General features: G+C 44.9%; 4 protein-coding genes across 4 annotated transcripts; 2 read left to right on the top strand and 2 right to left on the bottom strand.

The window, feature by feature from the left end:
* The first annotated feature begins 127 nt into the window (after positions 1–127).
* LOC117863850 (two-component response regulator ORR9) lies at positions 128–2,188 on the top strand. The gene is made up of 4 exons (XM_034747711.2): positions 128–692; positions 816–893; positions 988–1,058; positions 1,753–2,188. Exons 1-4 carry the CDS (start codon positions 498–500, stop codon positions 2,015–2,017), a joined length of 609 nt encoding a protein of 202 aa, XP_034603602.1. The 5' UTR covers positions 128–497; the 3' UTR covers positions 2,018–2,188.
* A 118-nt stretch (positions 2,189–2,306) lies between these two features.
* Positions 2,307–5,223, bottom strand: LOC117863851 (DNA-directed RNA polymerase V subunit 5A). Its single transcript, XM_034747712.2, has 4 exons — positions 4,887–5,223; positions 3,930–4,108; positions 3,428–3,565; positions 2,307–2,663 (listed from the first exon to the last, which is right to left on the bottom strand). The coding sequence occupies exons 1-4, from the start codon at positions 5,215–5,217 to the stop codon at positions 2,499–2,501; spliced, it is 813 nt and encodes a 270-aa protein (XP_034603603.1). The 5' UTR covers positions 5,218–5,223; the 3' UTR covers positions 2,307–2,498.
* Positions 5,224–5,378: 155 nt separating this feature from the next.
* On the bottom strand, positions 5,379–9,568 carry LOC117863849 (L-galactono-1,4-lactone dehydrogenase 2, mitochondrial). The gene is made up of 6 exons (XM_034747710.2): positions 8,860–9,568; positions 8,172–8,422; positions 7,892–8,074; positions 6,721–7,123; positions 6,102–6,239; positions 5,379–5,886 (listed from the first exon to the last, which is right to left on the bottom strand). The coding sequence occupies exons 1-6, from the start codon at positions 9,463–9,465 to the stop codon at positions 5,725–5,727; spliced, it is 1,743 nt and encodes a 580-aa protein (XP_034603601.1). The 5' UTR covers positions 9,466–9,568; the 3' UTR covers positions 5,379–5,724.
* Positions 9,569–11,075: 1,507 nt separating this feature from the next.
* On the top strand, positions 11,076–14,013 carry LOC117862598 (uncharacterized). Its single transcript, XM_034746097.2, has one exon. The coding sequence runs from the start codon at positions 11,115–11,117 to the stop codon at positions 13,797–13,799; it is 2,685 nt and encodes an 894-aa protein (XP_034601988.1). The 5' UTR covers positions 11,076–11,114; the 3' UTR covers positions 13,800–14,013.
* Positions 14,014–16,294: the final 2,281 nt, after the last annotated feature.

A 16,294-nucleotide genomic window follows, 5' to 3' on the forward strand; every position in this document is an offset into this window, starting at 1 on the left:
CATCCTTTCAGGTCACCACGGCAAGCGCACAAACCAACAACTCAAAACTAATAAAGCCAGATATGATATCAGTAGGAAAAGAGGGAGGGAACAAGAGGAAATGGTGGGTGGACCCTTTCACGATGCTGCTGCTGTGCCCGGATCTCTATTCTATTCTGTTGCGGATGGAGTCAATTCGTGGCAAGATTTGGGGCAAATCCGCCCCCGGATCTTGCCTTTTCCATGCGGTGGGATTTTCTTAGTCACCACACATCTTTCCTCTCTCCCTTCGCTTTCCCTCCTGGAATCCTTTCATGTGCCTCAGTGCTTGTATATATACCAACTCAACCACACCCTTCAAAAAGGCAAGCAAAGCAAAGCATCTCCATGCTATACCAAGCACGCACACGCGCCTCTCTGCTTTTAGTTTCCTCTGCAGCTCTTCCTCTCTGCAGCTGCTCACAGCATCCTCTCCTTCCTAGTCACATACAAGAACACGAGCAGGGGGAGTTTCTTCCATGGCGGTGGCCACGGAGACTCCGTTCCATGTCCTGGCCGTGGACGACAGCCTCCCAGACAGGAAGCTCATCGAGAGGCTCCTCAAGACCTCTTCATTCCACGTCACCACTGTCGATTCCGGGAGCAAGGCTCTCGAGTTCCTGGGGATCCATGGCGAGGACAGCAGCCCGGTTTCTGTTCATGCGGATCAGCTGGTAAGAAGACGGCTTCCTATGATATGACTTGATAAAATCAATAAACCATGTGTAGTTGTGTTCCTAATCTGAAGAAAGGTTTCTGATGTATCTTGGTCCTGCTACTGCTTTGTTGATAATCAGGAGGTCGCGGTGAATCTGATAATCACAGACTACTGCATGCCTGGCATGACAGGATATGATCTGCTCAAGAAGATCAAGGTGACTACCATATTCTCTCTAGTGTTTCTTGGTATGATCCGCTGAAGAAGATAGGACCTAAAGAAACATGTATATGCTTGTTTTGTTCAAGCAGGAATCATCGTCTCTAAGAGATATCCCAGTGGTGATCATGTCATCCGAGAACATTCCTTCAAGGATCAATAGGTGAGAATTCTTATGGATCTATATAATATTTTTCGGATTATCTCCTGATTTTTGAAGAACAAATCAAAGTCAAATGTCAAGATATACTAATCAGTGGCTGAGTAGAAGTAAATCAAGAAACCAAATTTACCGTTTAAGAAAAATATTAGAAAATTGTTTCATGGTTAGAAAACTTTTAGAGAGTTAAAGTTCCTTTTCTTCTGTATGGAGGCATAGAAATGAATATGTTTAGCACCAAACTGGATATGGATATCTCTTCGAATCCTTTGTGATTTGGCGTCACATGTGTTGTATAATAGAGGAACCGCCCCACACATGACACAACTCACACCGTCCTACTATAATCTCGACATATCTGGTGTAAAATAACAAAAAAGATATGGAATGATACGCATGCTGATCTTGTAGATCTTCCATATTGCCGCACCCATGAAACAGGTTTATTGATGCAGACAGCTCACTTGCACCACTCGTCTTTATCTGGGTTTATTCTATTTCTAGTTGCACGATACACAAGTGGAGGAAAAAAATATTCAGAGGGCTGTAAAGTCAAACTCAAGAAAGAATCGAAAGATATGATATCCGTAAACAAACGTACAGATAGAAAAAAAAGTAAAAAAAAAAACTTAAGTGCATCTTGATCTAGGACTCTAGGTAAAATCACTGACTCATTTTTCATGATATTTTGAATCAGATGCCTGGAAGAAGGAGCCGATGAGTTTTTCCTAAAACCAGTGAGGCTATCAGACATGAGCAAGCTGAAGCCCCACATACTGAAAAGCAGATGCAAGGAGCACTACCAGGAACAGCACCAGCAAAGCGACAGCAACAGCAACGAATGCAGTAACCCCACAGACGACAGCAGCAGCAGCAGCAGCGATAACAGCAACAGCCGCAAGAGAGAGGCAGAAGACAACGAAGAAATTTTGCCCCAGAGAAACAGATCAAGGCACAGTTAGCTGCAAACTGATTATAGGAGAATTAACCCCCTTTTTTCTCCCTTTATTCTTTGTTTTACTTAGCTTTTGGCAAACTAATTTGCAACACAGATGTTAGCCCTTGATTTGCAAAATATAATGGAATCCGTAAACGGATACTGATAAGATCGAATCAAGAAATTTTGCAGCAAATTTCTGGTATCAGATGACAGCTGAGATAGCAGCTTAACAGGCCAGTGGACAGAACGTGCACCATACTTCCTAAAGAACATCTGCTGACTCTCATATAGTCAGATAGCTTACGACGAAATTAGTTTCCTACTTACCAAAATAGTTTCTTACTGTTTTTAAGTTTAGACTTTAAACGAGTACTCACATGGGACAATATAGTGGAGTAATAACTTAGCCACAAGATGATTTTCTGCCAATACCTTACAGCAAACTCATCCTACACAGGCCTAGAACTAGAAGGGAGGGATCATCTGCCAAGAAGTTATTTTTACTAACTGCTTATGAGACCATCCATCGAAAGGCACCAGGGCCTCAGAAAATACACCTGTATCACATGGTTCCCGGTGAGCTCACTGTCATTTATAACTTTAACAACGGTTCCCTTGCCAAGGCCGTGGTAGCGAGCAACAGCATCAGTTTCCAGCATGCGAGGTAGCTGAAATATTCAATACAGGAAACAATTTCAGTAAAGAGGCATGGATTTACTTTGCAAGAAGTTGAGCTAGCTCTAACAAATGAAACATCCAAGGATAAAACCCAAGCTTATAACAAATGAAAATTTGCACTTCAGGCATGCTAAGAATCCACTAGCCAAAAGAAATGAAATGCAGTACCCACGACAAGTCAACAACTATAGACATATTGTTGAACACATTTTTAATTTATGATTTACATACCATTATGTACGGAGCATACGATATATAATAAGAAATTAAGAACCCACACAAATAAAAGTTGAAATAAATTTGACATTGCAACCAAACAAGTTTTCTTAATATATGATAGCAGCACTGCCACTATGGAAATAGGGAGGATCACCAGTTTCAATGCCATCATGTTACATTGCAATACAACATCATGAGCACAATATAAATGGTGGAATATCAATATTTCCATGTGACCAAGGCACTAAGTACGGTAAATTCATAATTTATCAACAATCTCAATCATCACATCCAGAAAGCACACCGAGAGTTTGACTCTCCATTATAGCCATGACCATGTGGCAAACAATATCAAGTGCTGAAATTATGGTGTTGCATACAGCAAGTATCATGAAAAGCAAAAGGCTGCATCGTTGCCTCCACAAGATTAACAAAGAAGGCTACAAAACTAACATAGCACCATAACTTACAATGCCAGTACAACAAAGCAGTAAGAAATTATAGAGTAACTTCAACAAATTATAGAGGAACATACATGTGAATCCACCACATTGTACTCCTTCAGGAGCTTGGCTTTCTCCTCTGCAGTCAACGCTTCATGCTTGGGCTTCAGGACATGCTTAGTGATGGGCTTCAGGACATGCTTAGTGATGTTCACCAGCAATTCTGTGATCTACATTGAAGAGCACATTGATTTGAACGATAATATTGATCTAAGATATCTCTTCGGGAAAAATAATATTAATATAAGATAAAACAGAAAAATATAAACTTTACGTGATGAGAGTTATAATGCTGCGAATGGACACTTGATATCAAGATCATAACTTGCATTAGAACATAAAGTGAAATTAAGATTCCATATTGTAGCCATTACCATTACTAATGCATATAAAGTCAACAGAAGCTACTTGCTGTTATTTTTAGGGGATGGGTACTGTAGTTACAACAAAAAGACTGATAGTTCCCTGTTGTTGTTCACTTCCAGAAACTGAACAAAATGTCAAGAGCATCCAATAGATTAGATAAAACCTAACCTGGAATGTGTCAACTTTAAATGGGAAGATCTCCTTGATAGATTCTCTGGATTTAGACGTTATTTTGCTCTGCAATATGAGAATCAATCTAGACAAGTTCTCTTCTTGGACTCTGCTATATATCTCCCGGATAACTGCAATTTTGACAGGTTCAGGTGGACAGAACACAACTTTCACCTGCATAACACATGGTTAAGATCTATTATTTACTCATACGTAACAAGAACGATAGAACCACCTTATGCATGAAACGGTAAGAGATAAAAGCACTCATACAGTCGTACTATACCTATGTATGCCGTCATTGAACTTCTCTAGATGAATACACAATAAATTAAACAGTTTACCATTCTACTTGCAAGAAGAGGCCAACCCTCAATCATAATCACAAGAACAATAATATTCCTAGATCATACAGACAATGACACATTCACACCTGAAATGGTGGGAAAGGGTATGAAAGAAACAATAGCCCTCTTTCTTTCTTTCTAACTATTCAGTTTTGCAGTGCCTCTTGTCCACAATGCGTATCTCAGCACAACTGGATTCCAGTACAAATGAGTAATCAAGGTAGGTTTCCTAATCATGAGTATAAAGCTTGGCCTGATGGTCAGGACAAGAATGCAGTTCAAACCGCGAGCTAGTAGAGCAGGAATCGAACCCTGATGGAAGAACATCTGAAAGCCTACTGGTGATGTCACGATAAATACACAATAAATTAAAAGTTTACTACTCTAATTGCAGGGTGGTGCCAACCCTGACAATCACAACCACAAGAATAAAAGTATTCGTAGACCATACAGACAATCACACCCAACATCAACAAAACAGCAAGGATGGATGAATCGGTGAGAATGGGTATGGAAGAAATGATACCCTTCTTTCACCCAAACTCTTTAATTTTGCAGCGCCTCTTGCCCACAATGTATATCTCAGCACAACACAACTGGATTCCAGTGCTGGACGGGTCGGCGGCGAGGGTAGTGGAGAAGGCGAGGCGTTCGAGCTCGGGCTTTTCGGCCCACCAGGCGCGGAACTCCGGGAGGGTGCGCGCCAGCTCGGCCTCCGGGACGCTGTACCCGCGGTCGCGGAGCATCTCCAGCGCGGTGCGGCGCGCCAGGAAGAGGCGGTGGCTCTCGACGCTGCCCCCGCGGTCGATCATCGACGAGATGCAGGCGGGTACCTCGGGGACGGCGTCGGCGTCGTCGTCGGCCGGGGCGGGGTCGGGGGCGGCAGCGCCGTTGGCCGCGAGCGCGGCGATGGCGGCCGTGCTCTCCGCGGAGTCCATTTCTCGTGTTGAAATGGATGAACCGGCAGCGTGCTGGATCTGCCACCCTTCAAAGTCCAAACGATGGGGGCGAGAATAACGATACCAAGATTTAGAACAGGATTAGTGCTAACTTCGTCACAGTTGCAAAATGTAATAATAGGGTTGAAGAAAATGTGCTGTAAAGTTTTAACTTGTTCCTGCCATTGATTGAATCATCAGTATTTGTCTCCTCTCACTTCATTTCGACTGCCAGATCCTTAATCACGATTTCATTTGACAGATCAAAGCATCATGACAGGAATAGAGTTACAAACTGTGAAGGACCTCCTGCAACAAACGTATCTTGCATTTACTTTAGAGCCTGACAACGGGATGGAGCACTTTAAACTCCAAAACCCAACAAAACCTCAGAAATCTGCATGTCTGAAAACCACAAACAGCGCAGGAATGGTAGTTTTGGTCCTTTTTCTCTTGATCAAGGGTCAACAACAGAACGGCAAGTTATGTCTTCGCACTTCAGCACATTTACTTCACTGGCTCCAGCGCCGGAAACAGCTTCTCTAACTTTGCATTTGATAGAACCTTGTTGGGGTCCAGCTCCATGCGTGCCTTGTTATATGCATCGACAGGGAAACGCTTCCTCAGCCTGGCCTGGAGTTCAGCTAGTTCGTCTTTGTCCTTTGGAACCTAGACAGAAATGGTGACAGAATAATCACCAGGCATGAAATTGTTGCAAATAAATAGCTCAGCAAGGTATGGGTACGGTGCAATGCAAGTGATGAGGTCATTCCCTTGAAATTAACCAGCCTGATGTTATTTTCAATCATACATTCAAACAAAGTCTGCTAAAGAACTGGAATAATGTCTCCATAGATCTTAAAACCAGCAGTAGAAGTTGGTACCTCAATTTTTGCCCAGTGTTCATATGCAGAATAATCATCCCAGAGAGTTTGCGCTAGGCTCCTGTAATTGAAGAACTCCTCCGTAATATCCTTCCTTTGGCGAGCATCTGATGTTGGCAAGTACATTATAATACCGACCTGCATAGATCCCAGTAAGTTGGTCACTGAAGTTTCTACATAGGTGCAAAAGAGAACCAGGTTTTACAGGCTGCGCATCGCTAATGATTTATTAGAAGATGCAGGAGTTGCAGAACTTTCCAAAGCAGTTCAGAGTTGTAACGTGCATCTGTTTCGGTACGTATGTGATTGTCTCAGAAACATGGGAAAGATAACAATCACAATGGAACAATTTGGTAATATTGTCCACTGAATAAAGGATTTTCCCATATATTTGTCAAAGTAGGAAGAATAGAGCAAGTTCTACTACTATATTTTGCAGAAATGAGAGCAAGAGAGCACAACCGAATTGTAAAATATTTTTCAAACCAAGTATTCAGCACCGAAATCAATGGTAAACAAATTAGTATGATATGCAAAAGAGCTTTTAGGTAGGTAAGCAGCACAGATTAGACATGCAAAAGTTAAAAAAAAATCTATGGAACAAGAACAGATTAAGTACCCATGAAAACACATCATCTTCTTCAGAGCTTGATGCTGGGCTCATTGGACTCTTGCTGTGGGCAGTCCAACGCTGCTCAATTGGTGCAGGTGCGGGTATATCTTCCTTTTCAATCAACTGCAGCAACTTCTCTATATAATCCAGATCCTTCGTACTTGGCTTTGCTAGGGTTCCTGTGGGGAAGCAGTTTTCAGAAACCCATTGCTGCCCACCACAATCAAAGCCCAGTATTTCATCACTCCAGCCCATGCGATACCCTTCAGACTTTTTCCAATACTCAGCTTCTGCTTTATTGACTTTCACCACATGATCTTTATCCAGCGGATCAAGGGCAAGCAGCTTATCTCTCAGTTCAGTAAATGAAAGCGTATCTATTTCCGGGTCATTACTTTCTGTTTCAGTTCTGAAAAGCATCTATAAGGTGGAGTAAGAAAAAAAAAATACTATTGCTGAATACAGCTAGAAAATTCCACTGAAAACTACATAATTTACAAGTTACATCATTTGAGTAGATCAAATGACTCCAACATCATTTGTGTATGCCAGTTGACTGCGTAAAACAATAACTTGATTTTCCGTGCATATGGCTTTAAAAGTAAAGGAATTGAATGCTCAAAGGTTCTATATTTGTAAATTAATTATGTAAATAGCAGCCAGAAAAGCACCACCTTACACTTCTTGCATCACCATTTTTTTAGTGAAGGCAAGGGAAACATCCCCTACTAATTTCAATTATAGAAACTCATAGTATATCCATCAAGTCTTACATAGTAATGAAATATTCCTCTGAGAGTAAATTAAGCAAAGCAAACTCCTAAGAGAAAAACAAAACTAGCAGGTGCACCCACAAACTACTATCTTTTCAACTGATAATGCCTAGGTACTACTGCACCTGTATCATTCATGAGACAAATACAGTTCATCCAACTGGAATCACCTCTTATTTCTGCATGATGTTGAATAAAGGGAAGAAAACCTAAGGAAGAACTGGACAGACTCACACTGAAATTGTGTAGGACAAACTAAAATCTAAATTGACACAACAGTTTCTAAGCAAGAGAATATTTATCTGGTTCTTTGGTAAGAGAATAGCAAGTAAAGATGCATTTGCATATAGAACAACATGGTAGCATAAAAATTTGGGTTATCAAACCAGAACAAGTGTGCGTACCTATATTTTTTCAGTGACTCCCGATAGAGGTTACGAACATGCTGTAAAGCTTCATCCTTTCCATATTTTGAAGTCAACTTTGGGGTTTTCCACTTTGAGGGAGGATTACATCGGACAACAACAACTGTGTCAGTATATGGAATCCACAAGTACTTAATATGTTTGTTCTCAGAGAGCCACTTCCTGCAAAAGGCAAGAAAGGAAGAAATCTGAGGATTTTACAACTGCACAGGCAAACCAATTGCATAGCTACATAAAACTTGACACAACGAAACATTACTTGTGGTTTTTCTTGACTTCATCTGCATTGGAAACAAATGTATGTTCCACAAGCTGGTGCCTTTCTACACATTGAAGAGTAACTTCTGCGACGACACCTAGGCCACCGAGTCCACAGCGAGCAAGATAAAATAACTCAGGATCCTTCTCCCTCGATAACTCTATGGTGCCTTTGGCAGGGGTAACCAGTTTCATGCTAATGACTTGCTCATCAACAGGAGGCAATCTGGCACCAGTGCCATGGGCACCAACCTGCGTCCAATCATGAAAAGAACCATATATTAATTAGGCCTGAACTCAGCATGTAAGTTACAATTATACAATTTCAAAGGAATACTAGGAGCGACTACAACAGGAGCTCTCAGGCATTAGGATGAGAAGAAGAGCTTTCTCAATATAGGAAAAAAGACGTGAAGCAATCCTACGGAACTACTGGTAAAATGACTGTCCGCTTCTGGAACACTCATTTCAATCTTCTCAGCATGCTAAGTGATGCCATTTTATCTACTATGTTAACACCCTAGTGGTTCTAGACGATTTCGAACATTTCATTGGAGTGGTTAAGCCAACCTGGAACAAATTTGTGCTAACTTATCTAGTCTTTATTGGTATTCTTAATCAATCAGACAAAAGATAAATATATCTTTAGAACTTGGAAACAACAAGGTTGATCTTTTTTAGCAACAGACCTGAATGAAGCCTCCGACCTGCTGCTCCCTAATGGACGCGAAATTCTGCAGCGTGAGGCCATGTTCCCGGAGCGCGTCAACTAGCTCCGCAACACGAATCCCCGCCTGCACCGTGACGGTCTTCTTCTTCACGTCGACGTCGAGCACCTTGTCCATGAGCCCGAGACTGACCATTCCGGCCCGGGAGAGACCGATCCCATTGGGGGACAGCCCGGAGCCAAACGGCCTGAGCTTGCGGCGCTCCTTGTGGGCGGTGGCGAGCGCGTCCTCGAGGGCCGGGAGGGAGTCCGGCTGGAGGAGGACGCGGGTGTGGACCTCGTGGGTGGCGCTCCAGTTGGAGACGGCGTGGAGGTCCTCGGGGAGCGGTGCGTACTTGAAGGGGACGGCCTTCTTGTGGAGCGCGTCGGCGGGGAAGGGAAAGGAGTAGTAGGTGGCGGCGCCGCAGCCGAGGAGAAGGAGCGCGTAGCCGGCGTACTTGCGGAGGTCGGCGTCGGATGAGACGGGGGAGGGAGCGGAGGAGAGGGCGCGGAGGAGCGGGAGGTGGTGGTGGGAGGAGGGGCTACTGCCGCGGCGGAGGAGGAGGCGGGAGAGGAGGAGGTGCCGCATCGTGCTCGTCCCGTTGGGGTGGCGTTGGGGTGGACGGGCGGCGCCGGCAGGGGCGCAGGGGAGCGGCCACCGCACCAGATCGCGATGGGTTTTGCAGCTGTTTAGGAATGCGGTTTGCAATCGTTGGCGGAGTGATTAGTTGTGGTTGATGGGCTCATGGCCCATACAACCCAATGACCCAGCGGGCCAGCTAAAAAACCAGACTGAACTAGGCCTAATATGGCCCATTCTACACACGAACTGATGTTGAGGCGGCCCAATCCAAATCGATGGGCTAATAAGGCATAATTTTCATCCGGTCCGGCTCCGGCGGCGTGGCGCTAGTCGTCGTCGTCGGCAGGCATCGCGAAGCGACAGCAGGGGCAGGTGCCGTTGATGCTGAGCCTCCGGAAGATGCAGGTCTGGTGGAAAGAGTGGGAGCACGGCATCATCCTGAGCCTGTCGCCTTCCTTGAAGGCCTGGCGGCACACCGCGCAGCCTGCTCCGCCGTCTCCCCCACCCTCGGCGCCGGCAGGGCCAGGATCGCCTTGCCCGAGGCCGGCACGTCGAAGAAGCGCTGCCCCTCGAGCACCAGCATGCGGCGCATCCATTATGATAGCAGTCATTTTTTTTTCCGTTCTTGTCTTTATTTTTTATTGGAAGCAGGCGTTTCTTTCAGTCTGATTTGGGCTCCATTGACTGATTAGTACGACTGCAAATGCCAAGTATTAGGTTAATAAGTAGGAGCCCAACAGGAGCTGCAGAGAATTTGGAGAAACTAGAAAGAGATTCCTGGCTTTGGCAAATGGACGAGCACTATTTCTTCAGAAAAGTCAAGCAGGTGTTTTGCCACAATCTGTAGATTCACGCTTAATTGCAATTGGTCCAAACAGGAAAGAGGACAGCTTGAAACAACATGGAATTAGCTCATCTGACGTAGTCGATGACATGTGGGCCTGACTAATCCAGCACTTAGGGTTAACCATCAAGTCAGCAAGGCCAGCGACAAACGCCAGATGCAATTTCTCTGCACTTGTTTTTATCAAGAATTCTCCACACGGTGTCTCGCTCTCGCCACAAAACCACCTAGATTTTGTGTTTGTTACCTAAGTATACTTGGAGGTTTCCAAGAAAACACTCCGGCAAGCAAGTTGTCCGCCCAACGTCAGCAGTAAACAAAGCAATCCTTTTCTTTCAGTCTCGTTAAGTGGTGTGACTGAGTTACTAGCACTGTGGTCTACTGATGAGAACGCCGGAAGTGGAAATTATTTCTGAATATAGGAAAGGAAAATGCTTGCACATGGCACTAGTATATGATCGATCTGATGATGAAAAGAACACGCATTAGATGGAGACAGGGACTGAACAAGTACAAGAAACAACACAGCACTTGCAATGGGATGCGCAGGAACTTGCAAACAATGGAGTCAACGAGCGAGGTCAAGGTCAAGTGACAAGCGCCACGGGTCCACCAGGCCGGGACGAAATCAGTAGGGCCGCCCGAGACTCTTGCTCCGCTTCGCACGCGACGCGATCCGGACGCGTTCACCAATTTTCCACACGGCATGGCTCATCCTTGCATCACTGCGCTTGCTACTTAAAGGGCTCCGAGCCTAAGAGCTTCCCAAGAAAGCATTCCACAATCCCCACGCTCCAGACGGGGAGAGACAATGTCTGTTGAGGTTGAGGGACACCCCGACCGGCGAGCTCCGGCGTCGGCCATCGCTCCGGCTGGAGTCGGCGCTGCAGCCGTCGAGGCCAACTTCCTCTGGGAGTTGCGCAAGTACGTGCTGCTGCAGGCAACGCTTGCGGCAAGCGTCACCTACTCGGCGGGGCTGAGCCCGCCGGGCGGGTTCTGGGACGACAACGACGGCGACAGCCTCGCCGGCGACCCCGTGCTCCAGGTCACCTACCCACGCCGCTACGAGGTCTTCTTCTACTTCAATGCAATCGCCTTCGTCGCCTCCATCGTCACCGTCAACCTCCTCCTCGTGCACAAGTTGAGCCGCCACCGCTGGTGGCTCCGGGGGCTCCAGGCTGCCATGATACTCGACCAGCTTGGCCTCATGGGGGCGTATGCCGCCGGCAGCTGCAGGGAGCTGGCCATGTCCGCGTATGTCATCGCTCTTGTCGCTCTGGTCTCCACCTACGTCTGCGCCCATGTCCTCATCTTCGCACTGTGGGCCTTGACAAGGCACGACGCCACCAACAACACGACGGCAGAAGCGCCGGACACTGTGAAGCACTCGCGCAAGTACCTGCTCATCTTCGCAACCCTCGTTGCGACAGTGACGTACCAAGCTGGGCTGAGCACGCCAGGCGGGTTCTTGTCGGACAGCCAGAGCAATGGCCGCCTGGCCGGGGACCCCATGCTCCGCGGTCACCATCCGGACCGCTTCATGGGCTTCTTCTACTTCAACACCACGGCGTTCGTGGCATCTCTGGTTGTCATCATGCTGCTCATGAGCAGGACCGTGACGCGCCACGGCTTCCAGTCGTGCGCGCTCTGGGTGTGCACGGGTGCGGCTCTGATTGGCCTCACGGGCGCCTTCTCTGTTGGAAGCAGCCGAAGCGTCAAGACTTCCATCTACGTCATTGCATTGGTGATCGCTATTCTCCTCTACATCGGCCTTCAGGTTCTGGTGTTCTTGTGCAAGCCTGTGGAGAATTGGGTCCACGATGTCCAAGAAACATTGCATAAATATCTGAAACTGGACCAAACTGAATCGCAAGATCACCAGGTTCGTGCACTATCTGATCCACAAGAAATTGTCGATGCCAATCAGCTTCTCCAGAAATCTCGCATGTACCTGCTTCTCCTCGGGATTCTTGCGGCGAGCGTCACATACCAAGCAGGACTGAACCCGTCGGGTGGTTTCTGGGAAGCAAATTCTACTGATGGCCTGCATCACTACCTCGCCGGTGATCCAATCCTTCACATCACATATCCTCGGAGATATCTGGCTTTCTTCTACTGCAATGCCACGGCCTTTGTTGCGTCGCTGATTATTCTTATCCTACTCCTAAGCAACGTATTCAGCACACAAGGAATCAAGTATTGTGCATTGCAGATTGCCATGATCATGAACCTTCTTGGGCTGATTGGGGCGTATGCTGCCGGGAGTTGCAGGCAAGTATCCAAATCTGTGTACATCTCAGTGATTGTCATTCCAGTGTTCCTCTATGTTGGCATCCATGTTCTGGTGTTCATGTTAGAAGTCTTCCCAAATCATGCTACGTGGAGAGAAATGGTGAAGGAGAAGCTGGAGCAGTCCATGCCCGAATGGCTCAAGAAGTTGTTTGAGCTACCAGCCGAGGAGGGAGATGAGAACCTGAAATGGAAATTAGAGAAGAGTCGCAAGCTTCTGCTGCTCCTTGCCATTCTTGCAGCAAGCCTCACCTACGAGGCAGGCATGAGTCCCCCGGGCGGCTTCTGGCAAGAGAACAAGACAGGCCATGTTGTCGGCAATCCAGTGCTCAACGACAACTACCCACACCGCTACCTGGCTTTCTTTTACTGCAACGCAACTGCCTTCGTTGCATCTCTGGCCATCATCATGCTGTTGGTGAACAGAAAGCTTTCGGCAAGAGGAATACAGTCCCACGCGCTCAGGGTATGTGTGATCCTTGACCTGATTGGGCTCATGGGTGCGTTCGCAGCCGGGAGCTCCAGGAAGGTATCAACATCCATATATATCTTCACCCTGGTCTTTGCAGTTCTAGTCTGCATTGCGCTTCAAGTTGTTCTAGTTGTATCAGAGTCAGTTCAACGTCTCGTACAGAAACTTCTATCCTTGCTTGGCATAATGGAGGAAGCATCCAATGACATATTGCCACATACGGCCCCCGTTGGAGAGGTGCCGGATCTCTGGGATGAAAAGTTGCCCAAATACTTGTTGCTGCTCGCTGCACTTGCAGCGGCTGTCACTTACCAAGCCGCCATGAGCCCGCCTGGTGGCCTCTGGGATGATGGTCAAACTAGCCACATAGCTGGTGACCCGGTTCTTCGTACCAGCTATCCACGTCGTTACAAGGCTTTCTTCTACTGCAACGCCACTTCCTTCATGGCGTCTCTAGTGATTATGGTCTTGCTTCTGATCAAGCGAGTATGCAGAGCAAAATCGGCCGTCTTGGCTTTGCACACTGCCATGATACTGAATTTATTTGGCCTGATGGGTGCATATGTTGCCGGGAGCTGCAGGAGAGTGAGGACCTCTGCTTACATCTTGGCACTGGTGATCGGGGTTTCTGCATACATTGCTGTTCTTGTCGTTGTGTCCATAGGTGTTGCCAAATGGCTGGAAAGAGTCATGAGTAAGATGGCGGAACAAGTAGTCACCCTATATGATTTGTAGAACCTGGAACCATGAGCATCGACGGGTCCAAGTCATAGATGTGATGGTATTAATTCTTTTTGTAAATATTTTTTTCTTTAGAACATTAGGAAGACATCTGAATCTAGCCTAATCTCTCTGTCAATATTTTTTCTTTGTAAACCATCATTGTAATTCGACCAACCAATTGTGTTATTTCAGAGAAAAATGAGTCCCATTGACTCACATTTGTTTATTTCTTATTGTCAATATAACCTTCTGCGTATTCTCATATTTTACTCACCATCTTTTTATATTCAAGAAAAAGGTGAATGCTCTATGCATAGAAAAAACCCTTAAGAGTCCATCTCATAAAACTACCACTGTTCACACTTAACTTCAAGGAAACTACAATGCCTAGAACTGACTACTTCATGCATCCTCAATTTCACAATTTGACAGAAAACAGGTTGTTGTCCAGAGATTAATTGTGCTCTTGTTCTGTCACCTTATTTCGGCTACGGCAAATTCTGGTTGGTTAGGTTGTAGGAACTTGTTCTATCTTGAACTTGTTTATACCTCCCCCTCTTTCTATTACCTCCTTTTTTGTTAACATGTAAGACTGATATTTCCCCGCATGATGGAAATGGGAGAGATCCAATTAAAAGTAAAATGCTGCATAAGCTACACCATGAAACTGTATGTTTATCGTGATTTACTGGAAAATGCAAATTGTCAAGTTGAAAATATGGTTCCAAGTTACTCTTTTGCAAGAGAAAGCCCTAAGTGGATGTCCTTTTTATACTCTCATTCTTGTTCTTTATTTGAGCTAGCACACTCTTTTACGTGTAACCGAGATGTGGCTTTATTGATTGGCTAGTACCTCGGCAAGTTCAAACTAGAAATCCAACCAGAGGAGCAGAAAATTTGGATGAGCTAGTAAGGGATTTATGGCTAAGGAAATTGTACAAGCACAATACCTTCAAAAAAGAGGACAAGAGACTTCTGTCCTTTTTGGCGTACTGGACGAAGAATCTAGTGGCATATGCCTAATACCACCACCATTGGAGGTGCTAGATCTCTGGGGTGAAAAGTTGACCAAATACTTGTTGCAGCTCGCTGCACTTGCAGCGACTGTCACTTACGAAGCCACCATGAACCGGCCCGGTGGCCTCTGGGAGGATGATGGCCAAACTGGCCACATAGCCGGTGACCTGGTTTCTCGAAGCAGCTATCCACATTGTTAATTACAAGGCTTTCCTCTACTGCAACGCGACCTCCTTCATGGCGTCTCTAGTGATTATGGTATTACTTCTGATCAGGTGAGTATGCAGGATATTGTATTTTTATTAACTAAATAGAAGATCTATTACTACTTCAAGTTAAACAAGGATGACGTTCAGACCAAGAAAAATAGCACAAAACAAACTGTCCTGTCAAAACATCATCTCTTAATATTGCTGACCGAATGTACGAATATATGGCGCACAAGCTCTTAAAAACCTCATCTCCACAGAATAAAGATCGTCCCATGTGTATAGGCCACCCACATTGTTAGGAGAAAACAAATCTAGAATAATCCTTAATATTGCATCAATAAGCTTAGAAAATGTAGATTGTGCATAGCGGGATGAGAGATATACCAATGGGAAGGGAGAAAAAGAGGAGCTCCTTCCTGTCACAAATATAAGCAGTTTAGTATATTGTCACAAACTCGCAGTTTATAAAGTGAGACTTTGACAGCCAATTTCTATAAAAATATTTTTAAATATATATTTATATTAGAGATAATTTTCTAATTGCATCAACCGTATTGTAAAACTATTCAGATTTTTAGCTATTGATGGTCAGAGTTAAAAAATAAGTAACTTAGGACAAATCTAATATTTTCATTTGTGATCAAAGGGAGTACTTAATTTGCTGTGGAGATGGAACACATTTCAGGTTAAAGAAGGCATCTGTGATGGCTAATGAGCCACAACATGCCAACTGTAGCTTTTAATGAGACAAGTAAAACCCGTGTTTCTAATTAAAAAAAAGTAAAGCGCATCTATCCACTATATTTTGTATTAGTATATTATTTATTTATTTATTTACCTAATTTCAACTTTCAAGTAGTCACGCCCTCGGCCAAGGAAGGAAAAAAAATAGAAAACGGTAAGTGAATGTTTTGGGGACTTTGAATTTCTGCATTTCCATTTTTGAACTTTGCTGGTTTATATTTGAATTGGGCATTTACTTTTTTTCAGTTTCGGAATTTCAACTTCCTTTTCACGAATTGGACTTTCATTTGGGATGTTGAATGAGAAATTGAGAATCTTTCATGGCAAAGTAAAACCCTTGTCACCGTGTTTGTTTTAGTTCTCCGCTGAGTCCCTACTCCCTAACCCTTGATGGTTTTGCTTCTCCACGCTGATCGCTTGCTTCTGTTTTCCAGGTTGGCATTGAACACTCATTTCTTTTTTCATGATCGTCCGTGTCATTTTATCCATCGTTGTTGCGAATTAGCTATGCACATCGCATGCGATCATTATCAA

The sequence above is a fragment of the Setaria viridis genome, chromosome 7 (genome assembly GCF_005286985.2).
Source record: "Setaria viridis chromosome 7, Setaria_viridis_v4.0, whole genome shotgun sequence".
Lineage (NCBI taxonomy): Eukaryota > Viridiplantae > Streptophyta > Magnoliopsida > Poales > Poaceae > Setaria > Setaria viridis.

What these genes read in the sequence shown, in the direction of transcription:
- LOC117863850 (XM_034747711.2), top strand. Translation starts at nt 498, where the DNA reads ATGGCGGTGGCCACGGAGACTCCGTTCCATGTCCTGGCCGTGGACGAC. An exon ending in CTGTTCATGCGGATCAGCTG is followed by an intron (nt 693 to 815) that starts GTAAGAAGACGG and finishes GTTGATAATCAG; the next exon opens with GAGGTCGCGGTGAATCTGAT. An exon ending in ATCTGCTCAAGAAGATCAAG is followed by an intron (nt 894 to 987) that starts GTGACTACCATA and finishes TTGTTCAAGCAG; the next exon opens with GAATCATCGTCTCTAAGAGA.
- LOC117863851 (XM_034747712.2), bottom strand. Translation starts at nt 5,217, where the DNA reads ATGGACTCCGCGGAGAGCACGGCCGCCATCGCCGCGCTCGCGGCCAAC. An exon ending in CGCCGCCGACCCGTCCAGCA is followed by an intron (nt 4,109 to 4,886) that starts CTGGAATCCAGT and finishes CATGTGTTATGC; the next exon opens with AGGTGAAAGTTGTGTTCTGT. An exon ending in ACAATGTGGTGGATTCACAT is followed by an intron (nt 2,664 to 3,427) that starts GTATGTTCCTCT and finishes TGAATATTTCAG; the next exon opens with CTACCTCGCATGCTGGAAAC.
- LOC117863849 (XM_034747710.2), bottom strand. Translation starts at nt 9,465, where the DNA reads ATGCGGCACCTCCTCCTCTCCCGCCTCCTCCTCCGCCGCGGCAGTAGC. An exon ending in AGGTCGGAGGCTTCATTCAG is followed by an intron (nt 8,423 to 8,859) that starts GTCTGTTGCTAA and finishes GATTGGACGCAG; the next exon opens with GTTGGTGCCCATGGCACTGG. An exon ending in AACACTGGGCAAAAATTGAG is followed by an intron (nt 5,887 to 6,101) that starts GTACCAACTTCT and finishes ATTTCTGTCTAG; the next exon opens with GTTCCAAAGGACAAAGACGA.
- LOC117862598 (XM_034746097.2), top strand. Translation starts at nt 11,115, where the DNA reads ATGTCTGTTGAGGTTGAGGGACACCCCGACCGGCGAGCTCCGGCGTCG.